At 30.2% G+C, this 19,466-nt stretch overlaps 1 protein-coding gene across 2 annotated transcripts in view; it reads right to left on the bottom strand.

The window, feature by feature from the left end:
• LOC132713674 (leucine-rich repeat-containing G-protein coupled receptor 5-like) overlaps positions 1–18,213 on the bottom strand; it is a 47,484-nt gene extending 29,271 nt beyond the window's left edge. The window contains exon 1 of one of the 2 annotated variants that reach the window (XM_060696324.1): positions 17,738–18,213. In XM_060696324.1, coding sequence (XP_060552307.1) covers positions 17,738–17,973 — 236 coding nt within the window. In that variant the 5' untranslated portion in view covers positions 17,974–18,213. Of the gene's footprint in view, positions 1–10,332; positions 11,124–17,737 lie in introns of those variants that run through there. The other variant, XM_060696325.1, reaches the window with a different exon arrangement.
• Positions 18,214–19,466: the final 1,253 nt, after the last annotated feature.

Below are 19,466 nucleotides of genomic sequence, written 5' to 3'. Positions count from 1 at the left end.
CAGAAGTAATAAAATACTCTCAGTCTGGAAATATGAAACGTAAGTTACAAAAAGAAGAAAATATTTACGTCAAAATGGAGTTATTGCAGAGGAATTAAAAAAAAATTCAATTAATTTCAAATTTGCAGATATATATTCTATCAGAAAATATAGATTTGAGAGAAATATTATTCTTTATTAATCTAAAACTTCTAGGTAAAATGGGTATTTTTTGTCAATGTGCATTATTTCTGTATTATTATAGCTTTTCAAAACATGTCTGAGTTCGACGTTTAAAAAACAACAAAAAACGAAATCCCTACAGAATGTTCAAAATGGCAAAATTAAAAATATTGAGGGTTTGGTTTGAGTCTGTTTATGGACGGGAGTGGTAAACGCAACTTACCGCCTACGCCCCCCCCCCCCCCTTCACCGACTGAAACAGTTTTCCACATTTAAACATGAAACGGTGAAATTTGAATTTCGGAAAAAGATTTTATTAAAGTGACATTATGCTCATATTTTCATAGTCAAGTTGAGCTGAATTGACTTTTTTATTTCAAAAGATTATAAACAAGTTTTCATTGATATTTACGATTACTTATTGTATATGTGAAGTGAATTTTTTAAATCAAAAGGAATTATGGCAATATAAAAACTTATTTTGACTTTCACCTGTTCACTCACTGTATACCCTTGAATGGGCATAATGTCACTTTGAATATTGTTTTCTTTTTCGTATTATTACTTTGCATTTAACGTTAAATGAAAAAGAAAATAAAGTTGTGTATATGATTATAACATGGTATATTTCAGCATCTAATATATCTTATTTAATACATTAACTAGACTAGATCGACATTTGTCTTAGCAATCTAAATATCATATTTACAATTAAGTTTACATTAATGCTATTCTTATTCGAAAGTAACTCTTTCAGTAAGACAGAAATTAATTTCACGAGAACCTTTTTATTAGTAATAATGTCAAAATAACCTCAGTGCTACCATAGTAATAAAATAGTTGTATTATAATTTTATTGTTGACAATTAAAAACGATGAAATTAATTTCCTCTGGGGAAGAAGAATTGACATGAATCAATTTTACGATAATTTCGTGATTAAATTATAAATTATCGTCACGTTGATATAAACATTTACACACAAACAAAAGTTTAATGAGTTTTCTCTAATGCGAGCATTTATCAGTCTGCAACAACCGTCAAATACATTTTCCAGTCACAACTCTCGGAACTATATTTGAAATATTAGCTGTGTCGTGAAATGTTGTAGGTAACATGTCGAAGTTTTCTCAGGAAAAACGAGAAAAACTTGAAGAGATCCTACTATATAAGGAATAAATAATGTTTTGATAGGCACCAGGATAAAGTTTATGTTTCTAAAAGCCGCTTCAACTAAATACGTGTTACTGAAAACCTCTATGGGTTACTGAAAGCCTCTACAATTAACTGAATGTTTCTAAAATCCGCTTCAAATTAATACATGATACTAATAGACGCTTCGATAAACTGCGTATTTTTAACAGCCGCTTTGATTTACTACATGTTACTGAAAGAGACGACGAGTAGAGAGGGTTAGGGTTTCTAAAAGCCGCTAATTAATTGCATGTTTCTGAAAGTTGTTACTTTTTAATACATGTAACTCACAGCCGCTATGATTAACTGCATAACCGGATACCGCTTTGATTAACTTACATGTTATTGAAAGCCGCTACGAATAACTACATTTTGCTAAATATTGCTACAATTTCTTGAAATATTTTGGCTCATCTGGAGTTGTGCAGCTTTAATGTGAACTAACTAAGTAAAATTTACTTAATCAGTCGTCTAACCAGCCGAACTATAAGCAGTTTAGAGAAATTCTTTGTTTTGGTAAAAAACAATGTTGATCATTTAATAGGTTAATGTTTAATACTACGCATTAACAAAAATAATTGGTAATTTAGTTTTGTTAATACGTATTATCAATAAAGAATTGTTAATGCGAGCAGCCTTACATTCTAGACAGTAAATAAATCATGCATGTAACTGATGGGAAATGTTTACATTATTGTTTGTTACTTTTAATGTTATATGGGTGTGCAAGTGCCTGTTTTGTTTTTACGGCGGGTTTATACAAAATGATATACGAGAAGAATGACAAAATGTATTGTATAGCATATATGTATGTATTCTAGGCTTAATTAAAGAGGGTTTATCCGCCCTTTCAGACCCAGATAACTATCTATTACATGCTTTTCGGTGGTTTATAGAAATATATCAGTGATATAAAACTGGTAATTTCACTGTTTGAAACAGTGAATTTACCACTTTGATAATTTCACTGTTTTAAATTAAAGTCCCTTACATGTTTGAGTGAAATAACAGCGTGCACAGTACTGGGTACCAACTTAATGACGTGACGTTGTAAATGACGCCACGTTGTATTATTATTTGGCGCGCTTTTCATTCAGTATTACATTTAATGTCTTTTTAAAACGTTTCTTTGCATATAATAAAAAGAAAATTTGTTTAGTTTAGAGTAAGATCGAAATATATTTCACCTTGAGAACACCAAAAGTTCATATTTCACTCGTGGCTGCGCCACTCGTGAAATATACCTTTTGGTGCTCACTCGGTGAAATATATTCCGATCTTACACTGAACTAAACAAATATCCTCTATATTATTGATATGAATATTTGACACATTTTTCGGTGTTTATCTATTACTACGGTCACTATAATATAGCATTTAAACATACGAGTCAAATATTATATTAAAACTTGTGAAATCAGTATACATGGCGTCTTTTTTGATATACTGGGTTCAGAGAAAACATATTTTTTATTGAAATATGTTGTTGTTGTTGTTAATATCTTCAGATATCAAATATTTTCAACAAAGTTGCTCAAATGAAATGTAGCCATACTTTATATTTTGAATATTGAAATTATATTTATATAGAAGAAAAATGTTTTACTTATCTACTTAAAAATATTGAAGAATATAGTATTTGTTGATGTTTACATATTTTATCCATTGAGTCCAACGATCGATCCATCGAAAGAGGAAAAGCAAAGATGTTATTACCACAAAAAAGAACTGAAAAATAACATTTTCCGGTATTTCTCCTCATATATCGTGTACAATACATTGCTTGTAAGTTTAGTGTCTACTTGTTTTATTTTTCTGTCATGGTCAACACGTTAAAAAAACGTTTGATTTTCATAAAAAATATGAAATAAAAACTTTAACTCTAAAAAGAAATTACTCTAAACATTCGAATACAAAGTGTGTCTAAACAAAACTCGTCGTAATTTACGAATGAAGATACAGTCTTACTATCGCAAACTATCGCAAACTATCGCAAACTATCGAAGTGAAGTGCCGGAAACGTAAACAGTAACTTGTCTCGTCACAGATAACCGGCATAACTGTATAGATAACTAGGATTAAATTCACAACAAAACAATGGATACCTACATATAATACACAGATTGGATATGTGATTCATTAGTTTTCAGTGTAAAGGTATACGAACAAAAACAATATTCCCTCATGTCTGTCTGTTGAGCTAGCTGTTTTTCCAAACCACCTTGTAGACAATTATGTAAATGACAATTAAAGTTGCATGCCTGCAGATAAGCTTAAGATTCTCAAGAAAATCAAATTTGAGAAAAAAAAGAAAATAAAAGGTTCAAGATTTAAGTATTAATTTACATGACTGTTATGTTTGAAGAATGGCTGGTTCTGCTGTAAATATCACCATTTGAATACACTTCATGGCTGCTTTTGCATTTTTGACAATGTTTTGGTTGATTTATGTGGATTTTTAGTGCCGTTTGCAACGTGAAAATTATTTTCTTCGTCTTGATTTTACCTTTAAATATCTGTTCATATTTTTATAAAAATTAGCATGAATCTTGAAGTATGCTGCGTTAAGGTTATTCACGAAAAGTTGGACAGTAATATTCACACAGAAATGATTTATTACTTCTAGTAAAGGCTTAAAACTTTGCCTGTTAGTGTAAAATTATAAAAACAAAACAACTTTCATTTATTTCAGAAGTAAATAAGCAATAAGCTTAAAAACGACAACAGTGGTGTTTCAATTTTAAAATAAGTCGGGGCTTTTATTTGGCAGTGACAAGCTAGTCACAGATAAACAAATTATGACATAAACAACATAAAGTTATTATAAACGTTTAAGTATTGCATTTTCTTTTATTAAGTGAGTGAGTGTTTAAATGAGTACATACCTATGTAGAATAACCAGAAACACGTTCATGTACATTATATTTTGTTTATTGATAGCAGAGTTTTACTTGTGGTATTTACTGTATATCAAGACTCGATTTTGTTATTGAATAAATAAATATTTGTTCCTTGATAAAACAAGTTTAGAAAATGACACATACAATGATCTTTGAAAATAAAAAGGGACTTTGTAAGTATTAATATTAACCTTAATCTCAGTATTTTGTATGGAAGTAAAACTATCAACTTGTTTACATTTTGCTACCGTCATAACAATTTATTTCACAAGCACGATATTCCTTAGGTGATAAACATTTCACGTGTTCTACAGCCTACAACTATTATATCAATAATTATAATCATAAATAGAATTTACACGCATTTTTACCAATTCGAATGAAAATACAGATCAACAAAAGACATATCAGCCATCAAAGAATGTAGTCAACGCAGTATTAAGTCTAAACAATAGACAGTAAAACCACTTAGAATTCGCTGGGGAACGAATTGCTATTTCTAAAGTAGAGCCGACATTCTAAACAGCGCATTAATATTTCAACGTGCTTTCATTTTATGTTTATGCATTTGAGCCGCGTCATGACAAAACCAACATAATGGGTTTGCGACCAGCTTGGATCCAGACCAGCCTGCGCGTCCGCGCAGTCTGATCAGGATCGATGTTGTTAGCTTACAGACCCTATAACAAGTAAAGAAACTGATAGCGAACAGCATGGATGCGCAGGCTGGTCTGGATTCATGCTGGTCGCAAACCAATGATGTTGGTTTTGTCATGACGCGGCTAATTTTACTTTCAAATCTTCAAAACAACAATCGATAAGCTCAATAAGAAATGTGTGTTTTCCGATATTATAACAATAATTTTTACATTTGTATGACGCCCTATCGTTTATTTTTTATTATGTAAAGATCTGTAAAATTTTGCCTTCAATACTTCCATATTTTCCACTCGATAAAAATAAAGAGAAAACATTTTGGAATTTACATAAAACTTAATAGCCCATAGTTTGATGTGTGGCACAATTTTGTTTTGATACACTCCTAGTGCGATTATTTTTATGATTAAATAACAGTGACATATATAGCCTATCAGGCTCAAGTAAAAGCTTTACAAATCATCATTAATCATCATTATATAACAACATTGCACTATTAACGATCTTATTCATATATTTGGTGTTAATATTTTCCTTTCTAGAGTATTTACGTTTTTTCTAGTAAACCAAAATGTATACATTATTATATATATGAAGACATTTCTTTCCTCTACATTGACAAAAGTCATATCACATGTACATTGTTTAAGATATCTGTTTTCTTAACGATCTTTTATAAGTTCTCCGCCACTGCTTATTTATTCCTACACTTGGCTTAATTACATTGACAGACATATCAGTCATTACTATCAATACCAATTCAATTCCAGACAGGAAATTTTATGATCCCTACATTATGTTGCTGGTTAAAGGAGCGACAACTAAACAACAAACCAATTTATATAACGATGACAGTGAAAGGGTATGTAGATATTAGATATATAATAATAACTAGATCTTGTCTTATTCATAAATTGACCAGGCAGTCACATACATAAACTTGACCTTTAGTTAAATTATATATATAAATATATAAAACTTTCAAACAGCTAGCATTCTAGACAATAGTGGTGTTTGCCTGACTCGGAAGTGATGAAATAAATTCTAAATTAAATTCTACTCAAAGACGTGTGGCTTTAATCATTGTATCATAGTTTGGAGACCTTTCTGTTGAAAATGTGTCAGGGTTAATTAGTATACATATACATGCACAGTGCGTTAACTGGAGTGCGGGTATTAGTTACCCGCACTCCAGAGCATGCCCATTGATTGGCTCATTTTTCCTGGGGTTTACATATTGTGACGGCAGTGAAAGTGAAATCGACAGAAATGTCATATTTAGATGCTCGTTCATTGGTTCATTTTTGCCGGGGTTTCATATTGTAACAACAGGGAACGTTTTTTTTTATGTTTGACTATGATACAAAAGAGAAAGAACACCAAAACACTCGGTAATCTGATTAATACTCGGGGGGGCTACGCCCCCTCGTACAAATCAGATAACCTCGTGTTTCGGTGCTCTTTCTATTACTAAACGTCCATGAACATACTCTATCATAATGATTATTAAGTGTAAGTTTCGTGTATGGTAACGCTAAATATATCTAGTATAACTATGTCAGAGATTTATATTTGCCTAGTATAACAATGTCAGAGTCTTTAATAAACCTAGTATAACTATGTCAGAAACTTTAACTTTAATATACTTAGTATAACTATGTCAGAGTATTTAATATACCTAGTATAAAAATTACAGATACTTAGATATACCTAGTACAGAGGCTTTAATAAACCTAGTATTACTATGTAAGAGTCTTTAATATACGTAGTATAACTATGTCAGAGTCTTTAAAATACCTAGTATAGCTATGTCAGAGACTTTTAAATACCTAGTTTAACTATGTCAGAGTCTTTGATATACCTAGTATAACTATGTCAGAGACTTTAAAATACCTAGTATAACTATGTCAGAGACTTTCATATACCTAGTATAACTTTGTCAGAGACTTTAATATTCCTAGTATAACTAGTTGAGTGACTTGAATAAACCTAGTATAACTATGTCAGATACTTTAATATACATAGTATAACTATGTCAGGGACTTTAATATACCTAGTATAACTATGTCAGAGTCTTTAAAATACCTAGTATAACTAGTTGAGTGACTTGAATAAACCTAGTATAACTATGTCAGATACTTTAATATACGTAGTATAACTATGTCAGAGACAGAGTCTTTTATATACCTAGTATAACTATGTCAGAGTCTTTAAAATAAATAGTATATACCTAGTATAACTATGTTAGAAACTTTAAGATATCTAGTATAGTTATGTCAGAGTTCTTAATAAACTTAATACTTTCTTATACCTATTATAACTTTGCCAGAGTCTTTAATATACCTAGTATAACTATGTCAGAGACTTTCATATACCTAGTATAACTTTGTCAGAGACTTTAATATTCCTAGTATAACTATGTCAGAAACTGTAATATACCTAGTATAACTAGTTGAGTGACTTGAATAAACCTAGTATAACTATGTCAGATACTTGAATATACATATAATAATTTTGTCAGATACTTTAATATACCTTGTATAACTATGTCAGAGACTTTAATATACCTAGTATATTTAGTTGAGTGACTTGAATAAACCTAGTATAACTATGTCAGATACTTTAATATACCTAGTATAACTATGTCAGAGACTTTAATATAGCTAAATCAACTAGTTCAGAGACTTTAATAAATCTAGTATAACTTTGAAAGAGACTTTAATATACCTTGTATATCAGGGTCTTTAATATGATTTGTATAACTATGTCAGAACTTTAATACACCTAGTATAACTATATCAAAAACTTTAGTATTCTTAGTATACTTAGTATAACTATTTTAGAGATTGCAATATACCTAGTTTAACTATTTCAGAGACTTGAGTATACCTTGTTTAACTATGTCAGAGATTATGACATTTCCATCAGCGATAATACGAGAGTGGAGACTTTTCAATAAATATCATCCATCCTTTCGTCTTAATTTATTAACATTGGAAGACAAAGTAGTTATTTTAATTAGGGAAATATAAATCACAATACGCCTAGTCTATATTTTATATAGCAGTATACTAAATTAATGTTAGGAAATATTGAAATTGTAGTTTCATTTATTCGAAGAGTATGTTTACGTTAAAAAGGCCGTGAATTAAAATTGATTTCCAGCAAATATATAACAAATATCAAGTTACCTTGGTAATTCTTTGTTGATACAAAAACAGGTATCAAAAGAAAGGTTGTATTCGAATAAAATTACTTCTTTTTAATGCTGACATAAAACAGTATGAGCATTATTATATTTTGTAAAATTGATAAAAAAGGTAATATATAACTACGACGTAACATACAATGTGTAACAATTGCATATTACTAGCCAATGAATGATAGACATGATACAGCACTATAGAAAATGTAAGGAAATAGATAAATCAAAGGGCTGCAAGCTCTGTGGTATTTCTGATTTTTGCAATCTAAATAGTACTGTATATCTGTATGTATTTACCTGTATTAGTTTATGTTTATGTACTATAAATCATCTTGCAAGGCACCAGAGTTTGATACATACGGAATTTTGCATAACTAGAGTTAAATCAAATAACCATTTATGTTCATTTTTTATGACAGCCACACTTTATCCTTGCATAACATGGCTACGTCCTTAACAAAGACACTTAAAAATGAATTTAAAAAAGTTGCCTCGACTTGGATTTGAACTCCAGACCTCTCACACACTAGACGAGTTACCCCTGCACCACGGAGATGTTATATAAACAAGCCTGAATAAAATGTAGTCATTCTAAATTTAGAACTTCCATTGCATTTTGGGTTTGTAATCCCTATTAATTTCGAGGTATTTTGTTCAGGATAAACCTGTTGTTTAAAATTGAAGTAAATAATTTAGCAAAAATCTTCTCGCCCAAACAGTCCGACATGTAGAATCTATATATTCCACTACTCGGCAGTCAGATTTATTTGTGTAGTATTCGGTAATCGCCATCGCTAAAAAAAGCATTTTCATTGATTAAAATCATATTCATCTGCGTAATTTGTGATTGTGCATTTATTGACAATTCTATAAGCCAACGCTACTTTTAAACTTTGAATGCGTTGAAATTTGTTGGATACTTGTAACAAAATAAAAATATTTCTTTCTTTTAAATCGCTAGTTTTAAGCTGTTTTGAGAAATACTTGTTGTTAGGTTTGTCGTGAAACTGCTGTGTCAAAGATTGAATGTCAGCTTTGTATTCTCTGATCTTCGATCAGAAAATACAAAAAAAAAATAGATGTACTTAAATAAAGTTTTGGGCTTGACAAACTTGTTTGCGTTTTTCCTATGTGTGTGCATGTGTATGTGTCATGCGTAGAAAGTCTCATACTGAGGAATTTGTTATTATATTTGCAAAACCTTTACATTATAATCTGACTATTTAAAATAATTACTTGAACTTTGATGTTTGATTGAACATAAGAATCGGGTTAGTAAAAATATTTTGACGTGACAGCTAGATTTTCTGGGTGTTACTCTCGGTTCTACGTAGAGGCGAGATTTTGCTCAAACACAAAATAACACAATATCTCGTCGCGCAGTACAATTAGTTTGGCTAGAAATGGGTTATCCTTGCCTTTTGAAAGTAATGAATGTTGCTGTCCAAAGGATAGCTCATGCAATCTCGTCACTATTGCGTTTTGTAAAATAATAAGTGTTTGTTGTGAAATAATCACGATATTAATTTCTCATTAAAATGTATATACTTTGTGTTAAGTATAAGGTTTGACACATATAACACCAGGTTAGATATTTCTGTGATGAAGTAATGATATATGACCAATCATTTGTATCATATTATATAATAATTACATACATTATCACTGAATATTAGGTTAGTCTATATCTAACAACATATTTCTTATTTGTATTTATTTATTCATCAATTTAATTATTTCAATTAAGAAACAAAACATGCCACAAGAATAGAGACACAAGAATACACATATCAAATAATCATTTTTTGTTGATAAACATATTAATATTACAGACGCGAATTTTGTAAGACAAGCAGACAAAATACTATATTATTTAAAAGAAAGCAAAATAGGCAGATATTCCTATCAAAGCTTCAGGACCAAAGCATCTACTGCAACTGATAATGATAAATAACATGTCAGATAAAAACTTGTTTTTAGAGTAGTTTTGTTAAGACAAACTCAATCCTCTGTGTTTATATATGCATCTCAATAAACGGGTTTCGAAACTTTATAAACATTTGTAGTTCAGCGAAAAAAAACCCCACAAAAATAAATTTTTAAACATAGTTTTTCTGTTTAGAAAATCAATAGGACATTGTATGTATTATTTCAATCTATACTTGTTCATAGTGATACGTGAAAACAACAACAACACGATAAAAATCTTACTCACAATGTGCGTGTCTGTTTATCCAAATCTTCTGGTAAAGATTTAAGATCCTTATTTGTACAATCCACAAGAAGATTTCTAGTTCTCGGATCAACACTACATATGCAATCGCTTGCACATTTTAACGTTCTTAGAGTATTTATTTCAACACTAAAGCACAAAAAATACAACCAAACAACACTGCGTTGCATTTTAAATATTTTAGTAAATATATAGTATTTCTATATCAAAATCCTTGATTTTATACGGCTTGTAAATATCTACTACTGGATTTTATTTCTTCAAAACAACTTTTTATTATTTGATTTTAAAAACCATGATTTTGTTTTATACTTTCTACAATAATTAAAAATATATTTTCCATTTGTTCATAATTGCGATATTTTCTTAAATTTATAAGTGCTTCTTCAGATAATGCTATCTATATGTAATCCATTTTAACACTCTTTAAACTTTAAAGATCCCCAATATTTACAGTTTGGATAAAAGATGCCTATTTGAGCCATCTCGTATCATCAAAGTGGAGTACCGGAAACGTAAACATTTCTAACTCTCCCGTAAATGATAACTAGTACAACTTGACAAATAAAGCTCTGATAACCATGTGCAAGTTCTTTACTGATCCACGATGAATATCCAATATGCCAGTGTACGCATATGTTACATCAGTTTACGGCGTATAGATACACCAATGTTCGTCCCAATACAATAATGTTCGCGTGTCTGTTGAGCGAGTTATTTTCCTAAACCACCTTGCAGACAATTATGTTAATGATAGTAAAGGTGATTCACAAATATTTAGACGATAATGTTTGCGCATTCTCGGATCATACAGACTGATTTATCTGTTGTTGTTGAGGTTATAGTTTTACCTAATCGTTTTTCAGACCCACTTTAGAATATTTCAAATCTGTTTCCTTGGAGAAAACTTCAAATTAAGATACAGTATGGCGATAAACAAATTGAAAGAGCATTAGATAATTTTGTGAAATTGAAATTTATGACGTCCATGATTTATATACTATATTTTCCTTTTTAAAGGTAAATTATTTCTCAGAGATGATTTTTTCTCTTCAACAGAAGGGAAAAATATGTATTTAATAATGTTTTAATAAAGTTGCGCATCATTGGTAGAAAGTAGCTTATTTGTATAAAAAGGTAGCATAATGTTAACAGTGTGGCACTTTGACTTCTGTATAAAATACTTAATCACTATAACTGTACTTATTGCCAAAGAACATAAGAATTCAGTCCTACGATCTATGAGTTCTATTTCAAAAACCATCAAGGTATACCAAAATTAAAAAGTTTTGAAAAAATGTATTGTCATCTTGAGTCTTCACGGACCTTTAACTAAGACAGCCTGTATAGCACAAAACATAGCAGATCTTGTCAAAATAACGATCATATTTTTTGCATTTAAGCATTATTTGTTTAAACAAGTACAAATGTGTCTGAAATCTTCATATCAAAAACCAACTACTTATTTAATCATTGATATCATTAATAAAATAGTTTTTATATTACAACCTAAACTTATATTACAAATGAGAATGTATCAGTTTCTATCTAAAAAACGTAAAATACTTTCTTGGCTTCATATAAAATATTATTATTGTAGTGATTCACCGGATATTTTTATTACTTTACTTACAGGCACTTTAAATACTTCCCCCATTCTAGTAAACAAAAGCTAATTCCTACGCAAGTAGTTAACTAAGTAACTAAACAATGTCCATTTACAGAAATTGAGGACTGGATAATAACGTCGTATATACGTATACATATTCAGTATTGGCAGGAAATTAGTTAAGGATGGATCACGAGGATTTGTCTTCTTCCAATATTGGAAACTGACCAGTCAACCGAGAGACTGAAACATGTTCTATATCACGTATAACATAGAAACTACTTAATCATCTAAACAAGGCGACAAGTATGGACATACCATGCTCTTGGATTTATTTTAGTATATTTATATATAATATATCAGTTTGTTGAAATGAACATTTTTTTCCGCTATCGGAATGATATCAGAATGGTACAAAAGAGGTCCTATGCTTTTCTTAGACCTTTCAGATAGATTGATTAATAAAATAAGATATATTGAAATAATAATTTAAATATAATTCATTATTTCGTTAGCGTTTCCAAGGTACACCAAATGTATCAATTTAATCAACATATCATAAATTATACACAATGAATATTGCCACAAACTTGTAAACAGATATAATGTCAAGTTCTTTTGATAGTAACATAAATGCGCTCTACATCTACCGCCAAGATTAGTTTCCAATGACACTAATGTTCGGAACTATCTGATAGATAATGACACTTATAATGTGAACCTAATATAAGCATATGTTGTAACGCTGTGATATTAAAACAAGGAGATTTGTATTATTTTTTTTAGATTTTGTCCTGGGAATTGTTTCTATAGAGAAAATAAAGACACTTAAGGTTATATCTGAAACCCTTTGTTACAAGAAATTTATACATATATACATGTAACTTACTGCAATGTATTCGTTGAATGATCTATTTCAACTTACAAAAGTGTTTATGTTATATGGCGAGCTGTATATACGCGAAATATAGAACTATCCCCTAAATCCGCTTATAACGATATTAAGGAGGCAGCAAAATTTAAATAATAAACGTTATAATCGGATATCGTTATATCAGGAAGTGTATCACTACAACATTGTATAGAATAAGTTTCGCATTCTTTATCCCGGAAGCGAGAAACATGCAAATTAATAGCATCATGATTAAGATAAATCGTTTTAAGTGGATTTTGTTGAATGCCGAAATTAGCAGCAATATCACTATTTCTGCCTCTGTCATTTAACAACTTCACGCATCATATGATATTTTGTGATATTCATAGTTATGCTTGCTTAACGTATAAACTGATACATGATCACGAAATAAGTTATTACTCAACCCGTTAATAGTTCATACAGTAAAATAAAAAATACTTTTCATTAAAATGATTAAGTTCCCTTATAGTCAAGTGATTTAGTTCGTCTATTGTCCGATAATTTCAGCAATTTATCGTAATTATTTGAGTCACGGTCATTTTCTGTAAAGCCGAACACCTGATTGGTCATTTAAGGCCATTAACACATTGCAAGGTACAAAATATTGCATTATAATACAATACAATACAAAACAATACAATTAAATGTTGCTAGATTGCGCACTGGACAAAAACAACGCACCAATAGTGCATCGTTATGTCCGAAATATCGCAATATCCGATATCGTTATAAGCGAAGTTTAAACATATGATTTAAAAAAACAACAAAAAAACCTAAGTCAGGACCGAGGCAACATCATTATTATAAGCGGAATATCGCTATTAGCGATATCTTTATAAATAGAGTTTACAATTGTATATAAATCAGATGGAATGATGCTAGAATATATGAACCAGCGTGCGTGACTAATTCGACTTGGCACACAAAAGCAGTTTTATCCTCGTGGGCATTGCATGACAAACTACATCTTACCGTCATTGCTTTGAATGCAAATATCGTAGACAATTGATTCTGAATGTTTTAACAAGATTAAAGAGCTCAAAATTATGCCACGTGTTATACAGTATTATCTGTCTTTATCAAGCTCAAGTACCTTTTATATTTACATTGTTATAAGTTAATTATATTTTTCTAGCGGGGTTGGTGATGCAAATTATTTTACTGTCTAATATATTTAGTTAAATATTAATGAAGATGAACGTGTGTTTGATTTTACTTGTAATTAAACCAATCCATTTTATTTGCTGTACACTTATCTATATTCAATTGTCTTTTATGTCGTTTTGACTGTATGGCCTTCCAGGGTCACAAATTTCTAACAAAAAATAATAAGTTATAACTTTTATATAGGACAGAGCATAACACTGCTAAAATAGATTTTACAGGGCCAACATTAGAAATTTTGTTAAAGAAACAGAAAACTTTTTCGAAATATAAATTCATTTACTTATAATTCAGTTTATGTTTATTTGCTTCTGTGTATTCAACCCGAATAATTTCATAAAACGTAAACAAAAATGTTATCATTTTTATTTCAGAACATGTCTAAATTTTTACAAGGTCAAATTTGTCGCTAAGGTAACACTGTACATTATTCTAAGTTACAGAATTTTCACGATAAACAGTTGGATATCAATTAATGCATGATACATGTATCGGAAAAAAGCACAATAGCATGAAGTAGTTAGTAACTTACGAAAGAAATGTGTTGGTAATGCTAATTATCATTCAACACTGGGTAGCACCCATTCAAGAATTGTTCAACCATTGTGTGGGAGTACATGTATATGTATTATTAAACATGGCCGGTTGGATACTACGCATTAAACGTTCGCAAATGCGAGCTAGGGCTCATGCCACTCTTAGTTTACAGAAAAATCAACATAAGCGAGTACTAGATGAAATTTTTAAAACTTCCGGACAGCTGATGATTTAACAAACGCACATTTTTTTAATTCAAATGTTAAAACGGGGTAGACTGTAGAGGTAAAAAATAAGGACGACCAAGTTAAAAGTATACTGGAACCACACGGATTGATCACCAAGAATTTGTAGATATTCCATTCCAAATGATTAGACGGATACTTATAACGAACCATGTTTGAATTGTTCTTTAGAGCCTAAATATAAAATAGCTCTCTCAAAATTAAAATTTCTTCCCAAACTTGTTTATTGAAATAGGTCCCTATGACAACACGCTGTGTGAACGACGAAATACGTCTGTCCTAATTACCGCGAACTCCTAAAAAAACACATTTCTGCCGATGGCCAATAATAAATAAGTTCGAACTTATAATAAATATAAAAAAAATCAATTTGCTAACTAGCGAAATTTATATTCTTTGCAAATAAAATCGCGTTTTTAATAATGAAAAAAAAATAACCTAAAAGGAAAAAAAGCTTTTTCCGATATTCATTGCCAATTAAATTTGTAAAAAATCGTGTTTGCAAAATTTTGTATATTTCTTTCTCTTTATTTTGGATATATTTTCATTTGCCAATGCATATATTTCTTTATCACACACCCGTGCCGATTTTGCGACTCCGTATATATGGTATTGCACGGCCGTGCATATATTTTGACGTGACGTCATTAGCGTTATGCAAACATAGTGTAAAGACGCGCTAAATGTTAGCGTTCTACTGTAGGCGCGTCAACGGAAAATGACTCTTATTTCACTTTAAACGGTCTTTATTTTGGGTATGTGATAAATAGAATATTAAATTCGTGTAAGTTCATTACTGAATATATTGCACTCGTTGAATAAAATAATATTATGCTCGCCAGAGGCTCGCATAATATAATTTTATTCAAATCGTGCAATAAATTCAGTATTGAACTTACACTCATTCAATATCCTCTATATATGCTATAAGCATTGTAAATTGTTTAATGTAATACAGTTATTGAAGTGAAATAAATGCCATATAACATTATGGCAAGTCAACATAGCAATGTCATACGACCATCAGAACAGTGCCATCGAGGGTAGTTTCTAGTTCGAACCTATCGTGAGCATGTCACGTGGATAACGAAGTAAGATTATCTTAAGCACAGTGAGAGATTTATATTTCATCTAACTACCACATTCAGTATGTTTGGTATTGTTTGTAAGCTATGAATTTGTATTTATTTGATGCTGAATAAAATTAGTTGTTTTAAAAATTGTTGTTGTTATATTTCTTTTGAACGCGATAATTAAAAGCGAAGACGGATGACTCATGTTTAATATTTTTCACTTGATATATGAATAACTATTTTCTAAACATATTTAAACAAGAAGTATCTTTAAAAGATTCTTGGCCGACGTTTGCATAGGATAAGCTACTACTAACTATGCATACCGCAAACAGAACATTTTATTCGTCCCCAGTAGTTTTATTTCAGTTCATTTTTACCCGTAATGTTTTCCCCATCCCCATTGTCATCTTAGATTTAAACAATACTACTTACATTATTTGATTTAAATCAAAATGGAATTTGATTTGAATAGGAATTTATAATAAAACAAAGATTTAGTAGATACTGTACACTATTTCCAAGGAGAATTTTGCAACTGAAAATTAGCCAAAAGTTCGTTTCAATCGTCTTATACCCAGTTCGAGAAGAGAACATAATGACTAAAACAGGTCAGATGAGAAACCAAATCGAACGCAAAAGTATCAAAAAGGCGATCTGTATTATTTAATTTCATATGTTTATTGAAAAGCTGTTGGAAACATCTAGAAATTATCATTATTGTGTTTTTATATTTATTCTGACTAATATCTTTGTCCAACACTTCATGCATCGCGCCATTGAACAGACCTCTACCTATAACGGAAGCTCTTCTAAAGTGTCAATCGAACAGGATATTAGTGTTGTTAAAATGGCCAATGAAAATTCGGCCTACATTCATTTCTTAGCGGAAGTCGAGGTGAAATCAGTCGGCCTTCGGCCGAAAAAATAAAGAAAATCATTTGCATATTATTCATATAAATGAAATGATTTATTTTATACACCGCCACTTATCAATTTACTGATGTTGTTTCATGTTAGGATTTTACGACGTGATTGTACAGAAATAAAGTGACTTAATCCATTGATTGTTTGTGTAATTGAATCTTCACTGAAATTTTTCGTTGTAAAACCATTATTTGGAGAATTAGCAACACACTCATGTAGCGTTTTGACCTACTTCGGAATAGAACAAGCAGTTAATTTAAATAACCTTCCTACGACGAGCCTGAAGCTAATGGCAAAGATCTACATATAGTATTTCAATGACTCGTTCACGATAAATTAATATTGTAGAATGCATTTGTCTAGATATAAAATCAATAGTTTTGTTCAGGTATTTACATAAAATCTCAAGGTTAATTTATTTATGGAGTAATTATAAAATGCTTTACACATATCTAATGCAGTAAAAAAATATTTACAGTAAACAATTATTACGGATTGAATAATTTATATGTTAATTAGTAGATTAAAACAGTAAAAATGAAATTGCACATGCCAATAATTCATCTTATTACAACGTACAAGGGTGGCAATAAAAATGTTTGTAACAAAAACTTATTGTGAAATAACTTGGCGAACCACTCAAGACTGCTTACTGTTATTGCGGGTATCTTATAAGAATATCATATATTTTCTCAAAGAAAATTTTATCAATTTTTACGTTTGTAAGAACAAATATATCTCGAACAAACTCGACAAATATTTGTTTTTATTCTGAAATACAATTTCAAATATATTTATGATATAATATTGATCTAAATCTAAACCAACTTTAAAAAAATATTGGTGACATGAGGGGAAAATATATGTAAGGTGTCAGAAAATGAAAATAAGAAAGTAAATATTTATAATAACTTACAGGAATATGGTGTTGGTATCTAGATTCAACGGAAGTAACGTGAGATTCCTCTGTGTACAATCAACACGTAAATATCCGGTTATATCGTCGTAGCTACATATACATGTATGTGGACATTTCAACGATTCAATACCATATATTTCTATCCCACCGAACAGAAAAAATATCCATAACATAAATCGCATTCTTTGTCCAACTATTCGTAAAAATCCAGTCCTTAAACTCCTTGTTTTCATTTTTGAATTTCTCTTGTAAAACGACAATTACAATTTATAAATTTACTAAACTTTTGCTCGTATTTTCGAGTATTTTCTACAGATTAGTGCGCCATATTTAGATATTTCAGCACTTGACATTGTCTTAAATCTTCCATGATAAAAGAAAAGGAATCAAGAAGTAGCCACCTCAGATATCACTAGTTATCAGTGAGAAGAGACAACATAAACATAACAAACGGATTCACTCTGCTACATTTCAGATAAATAGTATAATGTTAAAAAATAACCCCCAATAACTAGTGGACACTTCTAAACTAAGCTGCTGTGAATATCCAATATTGACTTTATATAATGCTGCGTTCACTTATTATTCAGCATCGAACCTTACAGCAAAATTCTAATATCACCATTCCGATACAAGATTTCCAGACAGCTGATGCTCACAGTGTTTCTCTCTATATAATTACTCCAATGTACAACTGCTTCGTTAATGCCAGTTATTACATTGTATATTACTTTTATGATTGTGCGATTATATTACTTAAGGATGTCTATCTTCATCATTGATTTTTCAATTCTTAAGTAACAAGATGTTATAACGAACTAAAGCTTCTATATTTGACATTTATTTGTTCAAATGCAACAATAAAATGTCGGCCAGGACAGGATAGCAAAGCCTTACAATATAGTTTCGTTAAAGCTAACACCGTAGAAGAACCAATACACGAATAACAAAGTAACGGTGCAGAAGTTGTACTACGTATTTGGCACGTCAAGTGAAAATAAAATATACAGCGCTTGTTTAACAATTATCTGTGGCAATATTAAATGCGAGAAAAAATGTTTCATTATACGATATAGTAGAGTTTAATCTCCCAAGATTATATCGTTTAATAATTATAATATTTGTAGATAAAGAAAAACATATAAATTGTACTAACTCATGCAACATCTTATCTATGCCGGGTTCTTCTAAAAGCGGGATTATGCTAATTTTATCTCGGTCAAGTTGAGCTGCATTAGTAAATTAAATATACATGTATTTCAAAAGATGAACTATTGTAATGTTGAATGACCAGTTACTGACAATAGAAAATGATACAATTTAAAAACTAACTATGTTATACAAAGACTGTCCGACTCTTTTTTAAGGAATTGAACGTTACTGATACAGTCTTAACGATATTTACAGAATTTTTTGGTGGTGACGAAAATTTGTTGATTGTTTATATTAAATAGATTGCCTAATTTTAAAGTATAAAATTGAACACAATAATGGCAAAATATCAAATTATTAAAATTTTTACCTGTATATCGACAAAATGACACTTAAATTATAAAATGATGTTAAAGGAGCAACAAAATTGGAAAAAACATAGAGCGTAGAACATAGAGAGATAAAAGGCCATTAGTGTAGTATAAACGGTCTTGTACTGTCCACTCAATCAATCTGACTTAAATTTCTAGACAGACTGGACAACTGCTTTAACAATCCTCTTACAATGTTTTGT

The sequence above is a fragment of the Ruditapes philippinarum genome, unplaced genomic scaffold, assembly GCF_026571515.1.
Source record: "Ruditapes philippinarum isolate M1 unplaced genomic scaffold, ASM2657151v2 ctg2877_1_1_1_1, whole genome shotgun sequence".
Classification (NCBI taxonomy): Eukaryota; Metazoa; Mollusca; class Bivalvia; order Venerida; family Veneridae; genus Ruditapes; species Ruditapes philippinarum.
The sequence above is the reverse complement of the archived record's forward strand: the minus strand, read 5'-3'. Positions and strand labels throughout refer to the sequence as shown.